The sequence below is a fragment of the Mesocricetus auratus genome, unplaced genomic scaffold, assembly GCF_017639785.1.
Source record: "Mesocricetus auratus isolate SY011 unplaced genomic scaffold, BCM_Maur_2.0 Super-Scaffold_100676, whole genome shotgun sequence".
NCBI classification, from domain to species: Eukaryota; Metazoa; Chordata; class Mammalia; order Rodentia; family Cricetidae; genus Mesocricetus; species Mesocricetus auratus.
Window position 1 is genome coordinate 13,749,961 of NW_024429266.1, and position 13,396 is coordinate 13,763,356.

Consider the following 13,396-nt stretch of genomic DNA (forward strand, 5'->3'; position numbering starts at 1 on the left):
GCTGCTCAGGTTGGAGCTGTTGGAAGCTGTGGAATGCCTTGGAGAATCAGAGTCCTGTAAAACAAGGCACTAGTGAGAAGTTGAGGGACAACAGGAAGGAAATTCGCTGCCCCAGGCCCCGTCCAGCACCCCCACCCCCACCCATGGGCTTCCCTCTTGTCAGCAGACAGACCCTCTGTAAGATGATTGGAGGACACACACACACATGACAAGTGACTAGAGGCTTAGGGCTTCTGGGAAGCCGCAGTTTGCACCCACGTGACAGTCCTTGCTGACCCTTCAGAGGCACATGCAAGGTGACAGGATCAGCCTGGACAATGCACTGGCCTTAAGCACGCAGCTGCCGTCCATGGCCCATTTACCTCTCCATCATAGTCCCTCGCAGGGGGCGTCACTTCCTTGGTCCATGCCTCCCGATGACAAGGAGCCCTCCGAGGGAGAGGGCATGGGCTGCCGCTTCGTGCTGTAGCTTCCTCCAGAGAATTCCCTCTTCAGCGCACTGCCATTCTGGGCCGATGACCCTATAGAACACAGTTGGGGAAAGCTATGTATTTGGAAGAGGTCACGCTGGTATAAAGTATACAGGCTGCCAAGAGGACAAGGCACTCCCCAGGAGGGGCAGGAAGCCCAGTGCTGAAGGTTGTTTCTGCTGCCCTCTGGCTGCAGGACTGCTGATGTTTGGCCATGTGGAGCCCACAGAATCAATCCTTCCAGCTACACCGCCTTGGGTGTCTCCACCCCGGCTCCTTCGGCATGCCACACGACAGACATATTGGGCTTTCTTGTAACAAACGGCATGTGCCTTGCTGGAACTCATAGTAGGTTTCTAAGAGATGGGTTGCATTCCCAGCACCAGACACTCGCCCCTAGGCAAACATGGTCTTTCAGAAACTCAGAAAATAAAGGAAACACAAGGTAGCACTCCTACTTCACAGCCAAGGAGTTTCTCCGAGAGCACACCCAAATGCTTGGACATTGGGGCTGGAACACAGCAAGGTGACCAGCAGCACTGACAGCGAGAAGAGTGAGGACAAGAAAGACCCTCTGGAGTATTGTCAGTGCCATGCAGAAGCTCTCCATGGTCCCCACCAGTTTTCAGTTTCTGCCTAAGAAAACTTTTTATTTTACTAAGCGTCTGTAATGGTCAAGGACACTTTAAGTTACAGATGGGCTGCTTCAACATTTTACTGATTTTATAAATGCCTTTTGCATTAAGAATCTGATAGATAAAAATGTCACCCAATGACTGCCATGTCTAGCTGTGACCACCAAACATGTTAGTGTTAGGAAAGACACTGCATTGGCAGACTGTCCTCAGCGGTCCCTCCCCTCCCTGGGGTTAAGCCTCTCACAGCATCACCACACTGGATCCCTGTCAAAGACTACCAGTGCTGCTTCTAAACTGGTGTTCTAGAAGTCCTTACCAGATCCACCAGACCCAAATTCCTGACTTAGGATCCTGAGGCCACTGGTGGCTCCCACTTCCTAGTGCTGTCCCCTCACAGCATGGCACAGTAATACCCCTCCCCTCCTGTTATCAAAGTTCTCACTTGCAGGGAAATTCCTTTGGAAATACACTTTTTACTCTGACATAGGTCTTTGGTCTCCCTGGACTACAACCTAATGGAAGGCAGTCGTTTTTATTTGATTTCCCTAATGCCTAGTTGAGTGTTCAGTTGATGTCTCTGTTTGCCATTTCTCACTCTCAACAGAAAATCCAAACCCCCAGCCTTCCACATCTCTTCTCTTCGTGCCTAAACTAGGTTGTTTTTGCCTTTCTCAATCTCATTTTTCTCACCTATGCATGAGGAAAGCAGCCTGCCTACGGCTTGAGAACCCACTGCATGAAGAACGGCGCGAAGGCAGAAGGGGTGAGCAGCTCTCCCTTCTCCCTGCCGTATCTTTTCTGGATCCCTGCTCCAGTCTCCTCACCCCACCATCACTCATGAACAACAGAGAACTCAAAATCCATTTATACACAGATAATCCACTTAAAACTTATTTTTATTTGTGTGTGTGTCTTTGGGGTGCGCACATGAGTGCAGGTGTCCAAGGAGGCCAGGGCATTGCACACCCTGGAGCTGGCTGGAGTGATGCTCGAGGTCCCTCTGTATGCTGTGAATATGTTTCTCTTATTGGTCGATGAGTAAGGCTGTTTCAGCCAATGGACAGGTAGGATGTAGCCAAGCAGGAAGTATAGGCGGGGCTACCAAACTAGGAGAATTCTGGGAAGAGGAATGTAGAGAGTGAGTTGTGAGTGAGATGCCATATAGCTACTGAGGAAGAAAAAGGCCTGGGTATTATTCAGTCGCCAAGACCATGTAGAGATGCATAGATTAATAACTATGGGTTAATAATTAAGAGAGAGGTAGTCAGTAAGAAGCCTGAGCCATCAGTCAAACTATTTATAATTAATATAAGCCTCTGTGTGTTTATTTGGGTTGTGGGACTGGACAGGACAGAAACTTTCAACTATGCTGGAGTTATAGATTGTTGTGAGCTACCTGATGTGGGGTCTTTAATCCCAGCACTCGGGAGGCAGAGGCAGGCAGATCTCTGTGAGTTCAAGGCCAGCCTGGTCTACAGAGCGAGTTCCAGGACAGCCTCCAAAACAATACAGAGAAACCCTGTCTCAAAAAAAAAAAAAAAAAAAAGAGTAGTATGTGCTCTTAACCACTGAACCATCTCTCAACACACTAACTTTAGGTCTTTATAAAAAGATTAGTCACACTCAATACTCAATCTAAAGAAGGAGGAGGGGGGGCTGTTGTAGTTTGATAGTCACAGGGGTCTCCTAGGAATGAGTGGAATGCATGGCACTGGCTGACTGAGTTCACACTACTGGACACAGCCCCTGCTAGAATGCTCTAGAGTTGACTGTAGGAGCAGGAGGTGGTAGGCCCTGGACCTCTTGGAGTAAGGGGCATCCCTCTTAAAGGGCAAAGAGGCTCCCCTATGAGCTTGCCATGACACAGGCACAATGGAAACCATGTTTAAGACTGATTTTTAAAAATTTAGATATTCTCTCTTTGCCTAAGACTGATTTTTAAAAATTTAGATATTCTCTCTTTGCCTTTTGGTTAGTTTGAATAAAAGTTTGCCTATCTTGTTAATTTTCTCAAAGAACCAACTCTTCATTGCATTGATTCTTTGTATTGTTTTGTTTCTGCTCTATTGATTTCAGCCCTCCATTTGATTATTTGCTGTCGTCTACTCCTCCTGGGGGAGTTTTTTTTTTTTTTTTTTTTTTGGTTCTAGAGCACTTACTGCTATGAACTTTCCTCTTAGCATTACTTTCAAAGTGTCCCATAAGTTTGAGTATGTTGTGCATTCATTTTCATTGAATTCTAAGAAGTCTTTAATGTCTATTTTTTCCTTGACCCAGGGGTGATACAATGGAACATTGTTAATTCCCATGAGTTTGTAGGCTTTCTGCAATCCGTGTGGTTGTTGAATTCTAACATTAAATCATGGTGATCTAATAAGATACTGGGGGTTATTCCAATTTTTTTGTATCTGTTGATGTTTGCTTTGTTGATGAGTATGTGGTAGATTTTAGAGAAGGTTTCATGGGGTGCTGAGAAGAAGGTATATTCTTTTGTGTTTGGATGGAATATTCTATAGATGTCTGCTATGAGCTTAATGAGAAACCTGGCACTAGGAAATACCCAGGAATCCACAAGGATGGCCTCAACTAAGAATCTAAGCAATGCCCTTCCCCCATATAATAAGACTGATGACTACCTTGAATGCCATCATAGAACCTTCATCTTGTAGCTGATGGAAGCAGAAGCAGAGATCCACAGCTAAGCACTGAGCAGAACTCCTAGAATCCAGTTGTAGAGAGCGATGAGTGATGAGCAAAGGGGTCAGGACCACATTGGGGAATCCCACAGAAACAGCTGACCTGAACAAGTGGGAGCTCATGGACTCTAGACTGACAGTTGGGGAACCTGCATAAGACCAAACTAGGCTCCCTGAATGTAGGTATCAGTTGGGGGGTGCTTGGGCAGTCTGTGGGGCTGTTGGCAGTGGAACCAGTATTTATCCCTACCACATGAACAGGCCTTGTGGAGCCCATTCCCTATGGAGGGATACTCTCTCAGCCTAGATACAGTGGGGAGGGCCTCGGTCCTGCCACAAATGATGTGACAGACTTTGATGATTCCCCATGGGAGGCCTCACTCTCTCTGAAAGTGGATGGGGAAGATGGTGGGAGGGAGAGGGAACTGGAACTGGTCTGTAAAATAATATTGCTTTCAATTTAAATAAGAAATTAATTAAAAAAAGACTAGTTACACATCCCATAGCTATGGTGGATCTGGATCTGGGAGGACCCAGGCTGTTTCTAGAAAGTGACAATGTAGCTCTTCCATTTCTCATCCCTTTCCTAGCTGGCTGTCCTTCCAGGATGGCTGGATGACATATGAAGCCAGTAGGAGACATAAAAAGCAGCAGATGGCCATTGGAATTCTTGGGATGTCTTTGTTCATATTTCTACAAATGTCTCAATTGGGGATCTGACAAAGGGATTGCTTGATGAAGGCATTAGGGCCCTGGCAGGAAAGTGAGATACTTCTATGCTGACAACACTGAACCTCACCCCAGCTACTTTAAGATCTCTGTCATCCCAGACCCCATCATTACCCACAATCCTAACTAACAAATCCAAAGTACCTGAAAGAAATGTGGGTTTTTGTTTCTTGAAGTACCACACAAATTCATGTGATGGTAAAAGCTCACTGGAACAGACTGGAGCCATGCGGGGCTTTTGACAGCTACATTTATCATAACCGTATAGTGTGAACGGTCAGGTACAATTTTTGTTGCATAGATTAATATGCTTCTAACTCTGAGGAAAATTAACCTGACTCTACCTGTTTTGGGTGAGGGCACTAGGCACATTCAATATGAGTACTGGCCAGTCTCCTGTAGCTGTTGACCTGGTGACCTGAGCTATGGTTTAAATCCACCAGCAGTCACCTGGTTTCCACACACACAAAGGTTAACACAGTCACTGCCATTTTCCCACCTGGCTGGATTTTGCACTGTGATTGGCATTACATATTGGTTCAGGATGATTTTAGGAGCTCACAGCAAATTACAGTCTTCAAGTGCTCTTACATCTAAGGTCATGCCCAAGGCGGCACCTTTCCCTGTGGTTAGACAACATGCAGCCCCTCCCATGAAGAGATGCACTCATGCAGTGAGTACCACGGTGAACGGCAACTCAGGGACATCACAGCTGTCTCTAGGCTCTAAAGACGGTTACCTTACACAAACACAAGATCTTCTAGAGACACATTTTCTACAACATTCTGTCCTTAGGTGATTTGTGACTGCCTATCATTTCTGTTTCTGTCCCTTTCCCTCAGCTCACTTGTTCTGGGGAAGTCAGTGCAAACAGACTTGGTGCTATAGAGCAAGGCCTACCCTCATGAGAATGGAGCCCATCAACCAAGTTAGTGCAGAGGTTCAGCCTCCTACAACCACAGGATTGAGCTTGGGCTGGATTCTCCAGCCATAGGAGAGTGGCTTTTAGTTTACTGCAGCCGTACAAAAGAGTTCAAACCATTCTGACTCTCAGAAACCACGTGAGGTAATACGTCAGCATCCCCTCCCCCAGCCTTGTCTTGTCAGAAACCACGTGAGGTAATAAGTCAGCATCCCCTCCCCCAGCCTTGTCTTGTGAGGGTCTCGTTACACGGCCCAGACTGGACCCTTGCTATTCTCCTGCTGCAAACCTGTGCTGCCTCCTCCAGCTTGTTCACTAGTTTGTTTCTAAGTTGTGGGGTAGTTTGCTATGCTGTATACAATAATGGATATAGCACAACTGAACCTAATGATGCCTGGAAACAAAACAGGTACAGAAATCAATGTTTACTGATTAAACAATAAGTATCAGGGCAACCCAAGAATATAGAATAATGAATATATTTTCTGACTGAAAAACTTTAGCATAGGGAAGTGGATTTAGTGTCCTTAGCTTGTCTCAGCCATCAGTGGCTTGGGAGTGAGGAAAGGCTTTGCTGGGGTCCCAGGTGTTAGCAATCCGAAGGCACATGCTGCACATGCAAAGCTGATGCCACGGTCCATATGTGTAGCCCCCATTAGAGAACTACCACAGCCCACAAGGGACTGAGAGTGTGCACATCCCTGCACACTTAGGCATGCGGCTTGAGCATCAACACATAATTCCATTCAGGTAGACAAGGGGCCCGATCAACTCTACCAGGAAATGCTCCTGGGCAAGCAGCTCAACTGTCCCAAGGCCACATTTTCTTTGTGGTCTCACCTCCTCAGCTCCACCTTTACCTCCCCCACTGTGACCTCTTGGCAAAAGCTTCTTCCCATCTGGCCACTTACGTGCAGACAGGCCACTGCTGGCACTCATGGAGCGGCCTGGTTCAGGACGGGACTTGGTGATGGAGGGAATACTGACGGAGCCACTGAATACTGTCCGGCTTTCCTGAGGACGAGGGTTCTAAAACACAAGAGAGGCATAGTCTTCAGCCGAAAAGACACAGGTTTTGAACAGACATCCTGCCTTTTACTCTGATTCTCAAGACACAAAGTGCCCTTGAACAGAATTATACAGGGTGGGGAGCAACAGGGACCCAATCTTTCCCACCATCAGGACTTTGAAGCCCTGACATGAAATGACTCTCACCCTTCAAGGAGTACTTACCAATAAACAGTTTTTTTTTGGTTGTGAAAATATTATATGGTTAAGTGGAGTGCAGAATTACATGGACATTTGCAGATAATGGAAACATCTTTGACTAGAGATGAGAGTATTTACTTAAGAAACCTGAGTAAGCCCCTTTAGAAAAGTCAATTAAAATTATACTCCTAACAAAAAAAAGTCTTCCTGACACCACGTGTCATTTGCATGACTGTGCTCCAGTTGTTCAGAATCTTTCTAGTTCTGGTCATGAAACCTCGCACTGCACATGGTAGCTCAGTGAGTACCACTGGGCTTCAGGCTAGATGGAAAGGGTCCAGAAAGTACAGATACTTGAATACACTTTCCAAATTTTAGAGTGGGCAAACCACATGGCCATGTTCCTAACTTCTTTCTCCACTTACAATGCTTTCTCTTTGTGTGGGCACAGCCCCAAAGAGGCAAAGGGTCTAGTCTGTCTGTCTGTCTGTCTGTCTGTCTGTCTGTCTGTCTGTCTGTCTCTGGTGTGTGTGTGTGTGCGCGCGCGTGCGCGCGCGTGTGTGTGTGCATGTAGGTATATGCATGGCAAGGCATATGTGCAGATCAGGGGATAGCACTTGGAGTTGCTTCCTCCCTTCCACCATGTGGGCCCTGGGAACTGAACTCAGGTCATCAGGCTTGGCAGCAGGCTCCTTTGGCTGCTGAGCCATTTCATTTCCCACTTTCTTGTTTCTACACTCAGCAAATCCCATGGCGGTCAAGGCCACCAAGACTAATCAAAATCACATTAACCAGCCAGCAGTTTTTTCAGCACTAATTAGTTCATTAAAAATGTTTGCTTTTTCCTCATTGTCAAGGGAATACTCCCAGATGGTGGAGTATATGGGAAATACGGAAACCATAAAGTGGCCAATTCTGTTAGCTCACCAGACACTACTAACACTTTGCTGTTTCCTGTCCATATTTTTCTTTTAAATCTTTACACATTTGTGGTGTGCAGAGTATGTTTTCATGTACAGAGGTCAGAAAACCTTCAGGTGCCATCCTCGTCTTTCCACCTAGTTTGCAACAGTCTCTCTCTCCCACTCTGTTAGCGAGGCTCGCCAGCACATGGGCTTGTGCTATTACGTCCATTTTTATAGGTTCTGAGAATCTGGACAGTGGTCATAGGGCTTGTACATCAGGCTTTTACTCAACAAGTCATATTCCCAGCACTTCCATTTAAAAAAAAAGTTTAAGTTTCCCCCACTCTATCACACTTCTTTCCAGTGCCATAGAACACAAAATGAATTAGTGTATTTTAAAATGTTACACCAGTTTGCCCACTGTTTCAAAACCAGTGAATCTTTCACACATGGTGTCAAGGAAATACTACCCCCTTCTTTTGGCAGGTTAAGGGAATCCACTAGAGAAATGCATCCATATATGCAGCCCATGCTGGTATTCACTCTACTGTGGCATGACCCAGGCTTGCTCAGGATTCCATTAGTCAATGTCAACAGGAACTATCTCACCTCAAGGCTTTATGAGGTTCAGCAAGAAAAAAGACGTAACTGAGTCAAGCCTGCATTTCCCCTTCCCTCCTCTTTACTGTGTCTCTCCTAGCCCAGGCTGGTCTAGACAAGCCCCAAACATGGATGGAACTGGGGAATGAATGGACTTAGGGCTTTGTGCATGCCAAGCAATTGCTCTCTCCGAGGCACACAGTAAGCCAGTAGGCTACGTTTTATATATTTCACTGAACATCCTCTTACCTGCTCCTGAAACAGAGAAAAACAGAGAACACTGTGGGAAGGTAGTCCTTCATCCAGAAACACCCTGCCTTGTGCTGATCTAGCCTGCTCAGCTTGCTCAGGGAACATACAGTTCACAACTGTTTCCAGTGTTGTTTCCTTAGCTGGTTCTCTCTCTCTGTCTCTCTTCCTTCCTTTCAAGATTGATTTTTATTTATTTTACAGCTTGTATGTCTGTGTGAGGGTGACAGACCATCTGGAATGGGAGTTACAGACAGTTGTGAGCTGCCATTCTTGATTAACAAGGTATAGAACTGGACTCACTTCCCAGTTACCATGTGACTATGAATTCCTCTACCCCCAAAGGGTGATGGTTCTGGATGTGTCTGTAGCACTGGACTTTCCCATACACCTGAAACCCTGAGGGAAGGTCGCACCAACAATCCAAGCAACAATGCCACCCAAAGATGTCCCCAAGCTGAAGGTTGGCTAGCTAGCTGGTCCTAATTCAACATTGCTGTTTTGGTTCCTATACCAGATCTGCAAAGTCCACGTAATTCTGTGTGTTATTTGTTTAAATAAAATGTTTTGCCTTATTATATATAAGAAAATTAAAAGAATTAAAGAGAAGACAGCCAAAGACAGTAGTTTAGCATTTGCACACAAGAACAACCTTATGAGGCATAGCAACATGAATGACCATTGCCAAGGGTACCCTGGAGACAGAAACTGCCAGAGTGAAGCTGCACTTCAAAGTTAAGACAGGTTGCTGTTCTTTTCTCTAAAGTAAGACTACCCTAGAACAAAAGACTGAGAATAAGCTTCCAAAAATGCCAGCAACTAAGACTGAATACTGAAATACTAAAATACTAAATGATAATAAAATATTCATTAGAATATAACAAGAACCCAATTTTTGGGATTTTCTAGTTAAGACTATGCTGAAGAGTGAGGCATACTCCCACTGATGGACACAACTCAACTTAGCTATGGGGAGCAGTTTTTCTCACAGGGAAGTCCTGACTGACTATGGATTCCTTGGAATCTGCTTCCTGCTGCCAAGCAAACTAAGGCTGATTTTATTTCAGTAATTCTGTCAAGTAAGACATTCAGATGGCATTATAATTTAATGTTAGTGACATTTAAAATACAAAGTAATTAATACAAACAAAAAAATAAGATTTTAAGCCTCTAATTTTCTTACTGGAAAATTACTATATTAGAAATTTAAAAAACCCATATTACTATTTTACTATTTACAGTTTGCATGGTATAATCCAAATATTTTAATATCCACAAAGCCAACTTCCCTTCAAGTTCATATGCATATATTACTTGATTAAGCATATACTCTGCTTAACAGACATTTCAATGCGTGGCAATGGCAACAAAGGGGGGATGGGCGAAAGGACCAGCAGGTGCCACGCTTCTTCAGGGTATAGCAGCTTTGGTTTTTATTGTTGTTTGCTTGTTTTTTAAATGTTTCTTATCTTGGGTTTTGGTTGCAATTAAATCCATATCAACAACTCAAAGACTTGTAAAAACTGACTTTAACATTAGAACTTTTCCTGTTATTTACTAATATTTATAGCATTACTTTGGAGACTTTTGTAGGTCTATAGGTTAAGTTCTACACAGACTTTTATCTCATCCCTGAACTGAAGCAGTTATACAGTAAAGAGCTGATAGAAAACTCAGAAATTCAGGGAGCCCTTTTCTGTTTGTTTTAAAAGAATAAAGATCCAGTTTGGGGCTGTTTTTGTTTGTTTCTACTTCAGCAAGGCACCCAGAATGGAAAATACCATACTGGGAAAACTATCCAACAAAGATCATACTCTAAAGCTGCTTTTGAATTTCACAGAAGCGCTTTGTTCCCCCATATTTCCCTCAGAAGAAGAGAAGTGGACTGAGAAGGGGAGGAAGAGGCGGATAAACAGGAGACGGCAGAAGAGTAGGTGGAGCAGTCATTCCCATTCCCCAAGGCGCCCTTCGGTGGTTAGCAGGTGCACACGTGGTTAGTGAAGTTAGCCCTGGCCTCAGCCGTGCATACCCTCAGAGTCACAGAGTGTGGTGTACCGGGGGCAGAGCGCAGGGACGGGGGGTACTCAGGATTTATGGAATCAGGAGAGAGAAACTGTTCAGCAGAATTGACAGTCATATGATAGATGTGCTCAAAGTTGCTCGGAGAGGAGATCAGACCGGAGTGGTGATGAGGGGGCGGATAAGGGAAGCCTGGCTATCAAAACAAAGAAAGGAGAAAAAGGTGTAAGGTCATGCTGACGGACAGGGTGAGAGACACCAGACAACGGCACACAAGGACCCGGGCAGCATCTCGAGACCTCGGCGCTCCCCGTGAAATTCTTTCAGGCCTCAGACAGTCAGCCTCTGTAATCAGTTACTCTCAACAGCAGACTTCCAAAAGATCACTTCATGCTAACATCATTCCCATTTTACCAGCTGAGTGAGTACCAGGATGGCTTCCAGAGATCCAAGGAGCTTTCAGGCTTCAGGCTTTTCTCATGTGATACAACAAAAACATTGCAAAAGTCTACCCCAAACAGCAAACACAGAAACAGCAAGAGACTGCTAAGGGACAAGGGGACCAGAAACTGTTTCTAACGAGGAAGGTACAAACCTGCTTCCTCAGACTTTATGGTCATGTCTCAGTTCTGAATTTATAGACCTATGATGTGCCTGGCTTTTAGTGATCTTATTTCCCTATAGCAAACATGGTGAGAATTGTGAGCTATGCTGATCCCAGTTTGCCTGTAAGCAGCCCAGCTCATTTCCCTTTAGACACCCTAGAGAACAAGTTTGTTTTCAACAAGGGGAAATTCTACCTTTGAATATTCAAGTGTGCTTTTTAAAGGGCAAATAATATAATAATGAAGTTACAGAAAAAAGTCTGAAGAGAAGGGTTCATATCTCCTGATAAATATTTACTTATGAGTGAACACATTGGTGATGCCAGCCTTTTCCTACAGTGGAGAACTGTCAAGTTCAGTTCCTGAAGAACAGCTGTTTCCAGAACATACCGTCCCTTTACTACAGGGAAACTGAAGGATGTGCAGAGGAGAATACCTTACTGAATAAAGTATGGACCATCAAGTTGAGATAATGCATGCATACATACATACATACACATACATACATGTACACACTACCCAGGAAGCACTCACCACTGAGTGCATCCACAGTTCAGTAAGAAAAATTACTTCTTGAAGAGATTACTGAGTTCAGTATGCTGAGTTCATTAAGAACTTTTTTGAAAGAGGGATAATTCATAATTCCATTTGAGTGGAGAGAACATACTGAAATAAGACTACAAACTACAAGCTCTCTGTCACATGCGAGCACTCCTACAGACATGCACATGTGATGTTTAATAGAGTCTACTCCTAGATAAGCATGGTCCTAGCACAAAGTCAGTCCTCAAGAAGCATGTGTCGGGTAATTGAATGGACGGCTTTAGAGAGCTAGGTCATAGATCCTCTGGATGTGAAATGAGGAGAGTCATGTGGAAATAACAGGAAACAAACAGGAATTTGGACACAGGAGATTTCTGATGCTACCATGTGTGCAAATGAAGAAACAGCTTCATAAATGTGCATCTTCTTGGAAATATAACAGTGTTTATCTTACACAGTAAGAAAAATCAAAGGAATAGGAATAGAAGATACATTTAAAAACGACTGAATTGACAAGGAAAGAGGACTAGGTGTTAATCTGGGATGGAGGCTAGGGAGGTGGTTGTGGAGTTAACAAAATCAGGTGACAACACAGACCCCAAACTGAGCTGTCGAATTAGAATCAACAGCCATCGTGGAAGGTCACATAGATAGAGCCAGTTGGGGATGAATGACAAATGCCATCTGAAAATGCTTTGTTTACTAATAAATATCTTTTCAACAAGAGTAACAAAAGCACAACTTTCTGGTGGACAAGTTGATGGCCACCTGGTGCATCTAGAAGGCTGAGGCGGGAGGACAGGCTCAAAGTTGGGGCTACCATAGGGTACAGTGTGAATTCAAGGTCAGCCATAGGGTACATTGTGAATTCAAGGTCAGCCAGGGTCACCAAAGGAATACTCTGTCTCAAAACAAAGAGAAGATTTCTTTTAAGTGGTAAGTAAGAGAGTGAAGGGAGAAAGAAGTATAGTTAGGCTGGGCGTGGTGGCGCACACCTTTGTTCCCAGCACCCTGGAGGCAGAGGCAGTTGGATCTCTTTGAGTTTGAAGACAGCTTGGTCTTCATAGAGAGTTCCAGGCCAACCATGGCTAGAGAGTAAGACCCTGACTTAAAAAAACAACAACAACAACAAAAAAAAAACAACAAAAGCAAAAACAAAACAAAACAAAAAAAACCAACAAAAACCAAAAAACTTAAACAAAAAGAAATAAAGCTGAGGGGATATTTTGAACTTTCTTACAACATTTGAACTGCTAATCTAGAATCTAAGGTCCATGCTCCACTGTATGCGAAGGTTGGAAAGGCCTTCCGATGAGAAACAACTCTTCACCTGGGGGAACCTAGGCAGAATAACACTAAATCCTGACATTATTCCACCTTAAGGAAAGGATGACAAAATGGGGTACAACAGAATTTCTACAAAATTTTTTTGTAATTCCTTTTACACAGTAAAGATGTGATAAAAACTTTCTAGGTACGCCAGAATGCAACAAAAGTTTTAAAGGTTAGTAGCTATCAAAACCTTGTTACTATTGAACTAACATTGCTTTAGCTGGCGTGCTGTTCTGCAATGTATTTGTGAGCCTAAATTTGACTCTCTCTCCACTCCTCAACAATGCTAACTACACATTTATGAAAAACTATCAAAGGTTCAGAAAGTTCAGTTAAAACAGTGCGCTGCACTTGATCTCTACAGAAAAGCTATGAATACAGTCACAGTTAACTGTTTCATTCACAAAAACTCTCTCTACTACAGCATTTTGTAACTTTCACAGGAAAAATGAAATAGCAAGAACAGGAGCAGCAGAGGC

The 13,396-nt window shown here is 44.0% G+C and overlaps 1 protein-coding gene across 1 annotated transcript in view; it reads right to left on the reverse strand.

Annotated features, from left to right (window-relative positions):
* Positions 1–13,396, reverse strand: part of Cdc42bpa (CDC42 binding protein kinase alpha) — a 176,399-nt gene that overhangs the window by 3,464 nt on the left and 159,539 nt on the right. Inside the window, 5 exon segments of the mRNA XM_040737372.1 lie at positions 1–54; positions 363–386; positions 388–521; positions 6,367–6,484; positions 10,448–10,633. Coding sequence (XP_040593306.1) covers positions 1–54; positions 363–386; positions 388–521; positions 6,367–6,484; positions 10,448–10,633 — 516 coding nt within the window.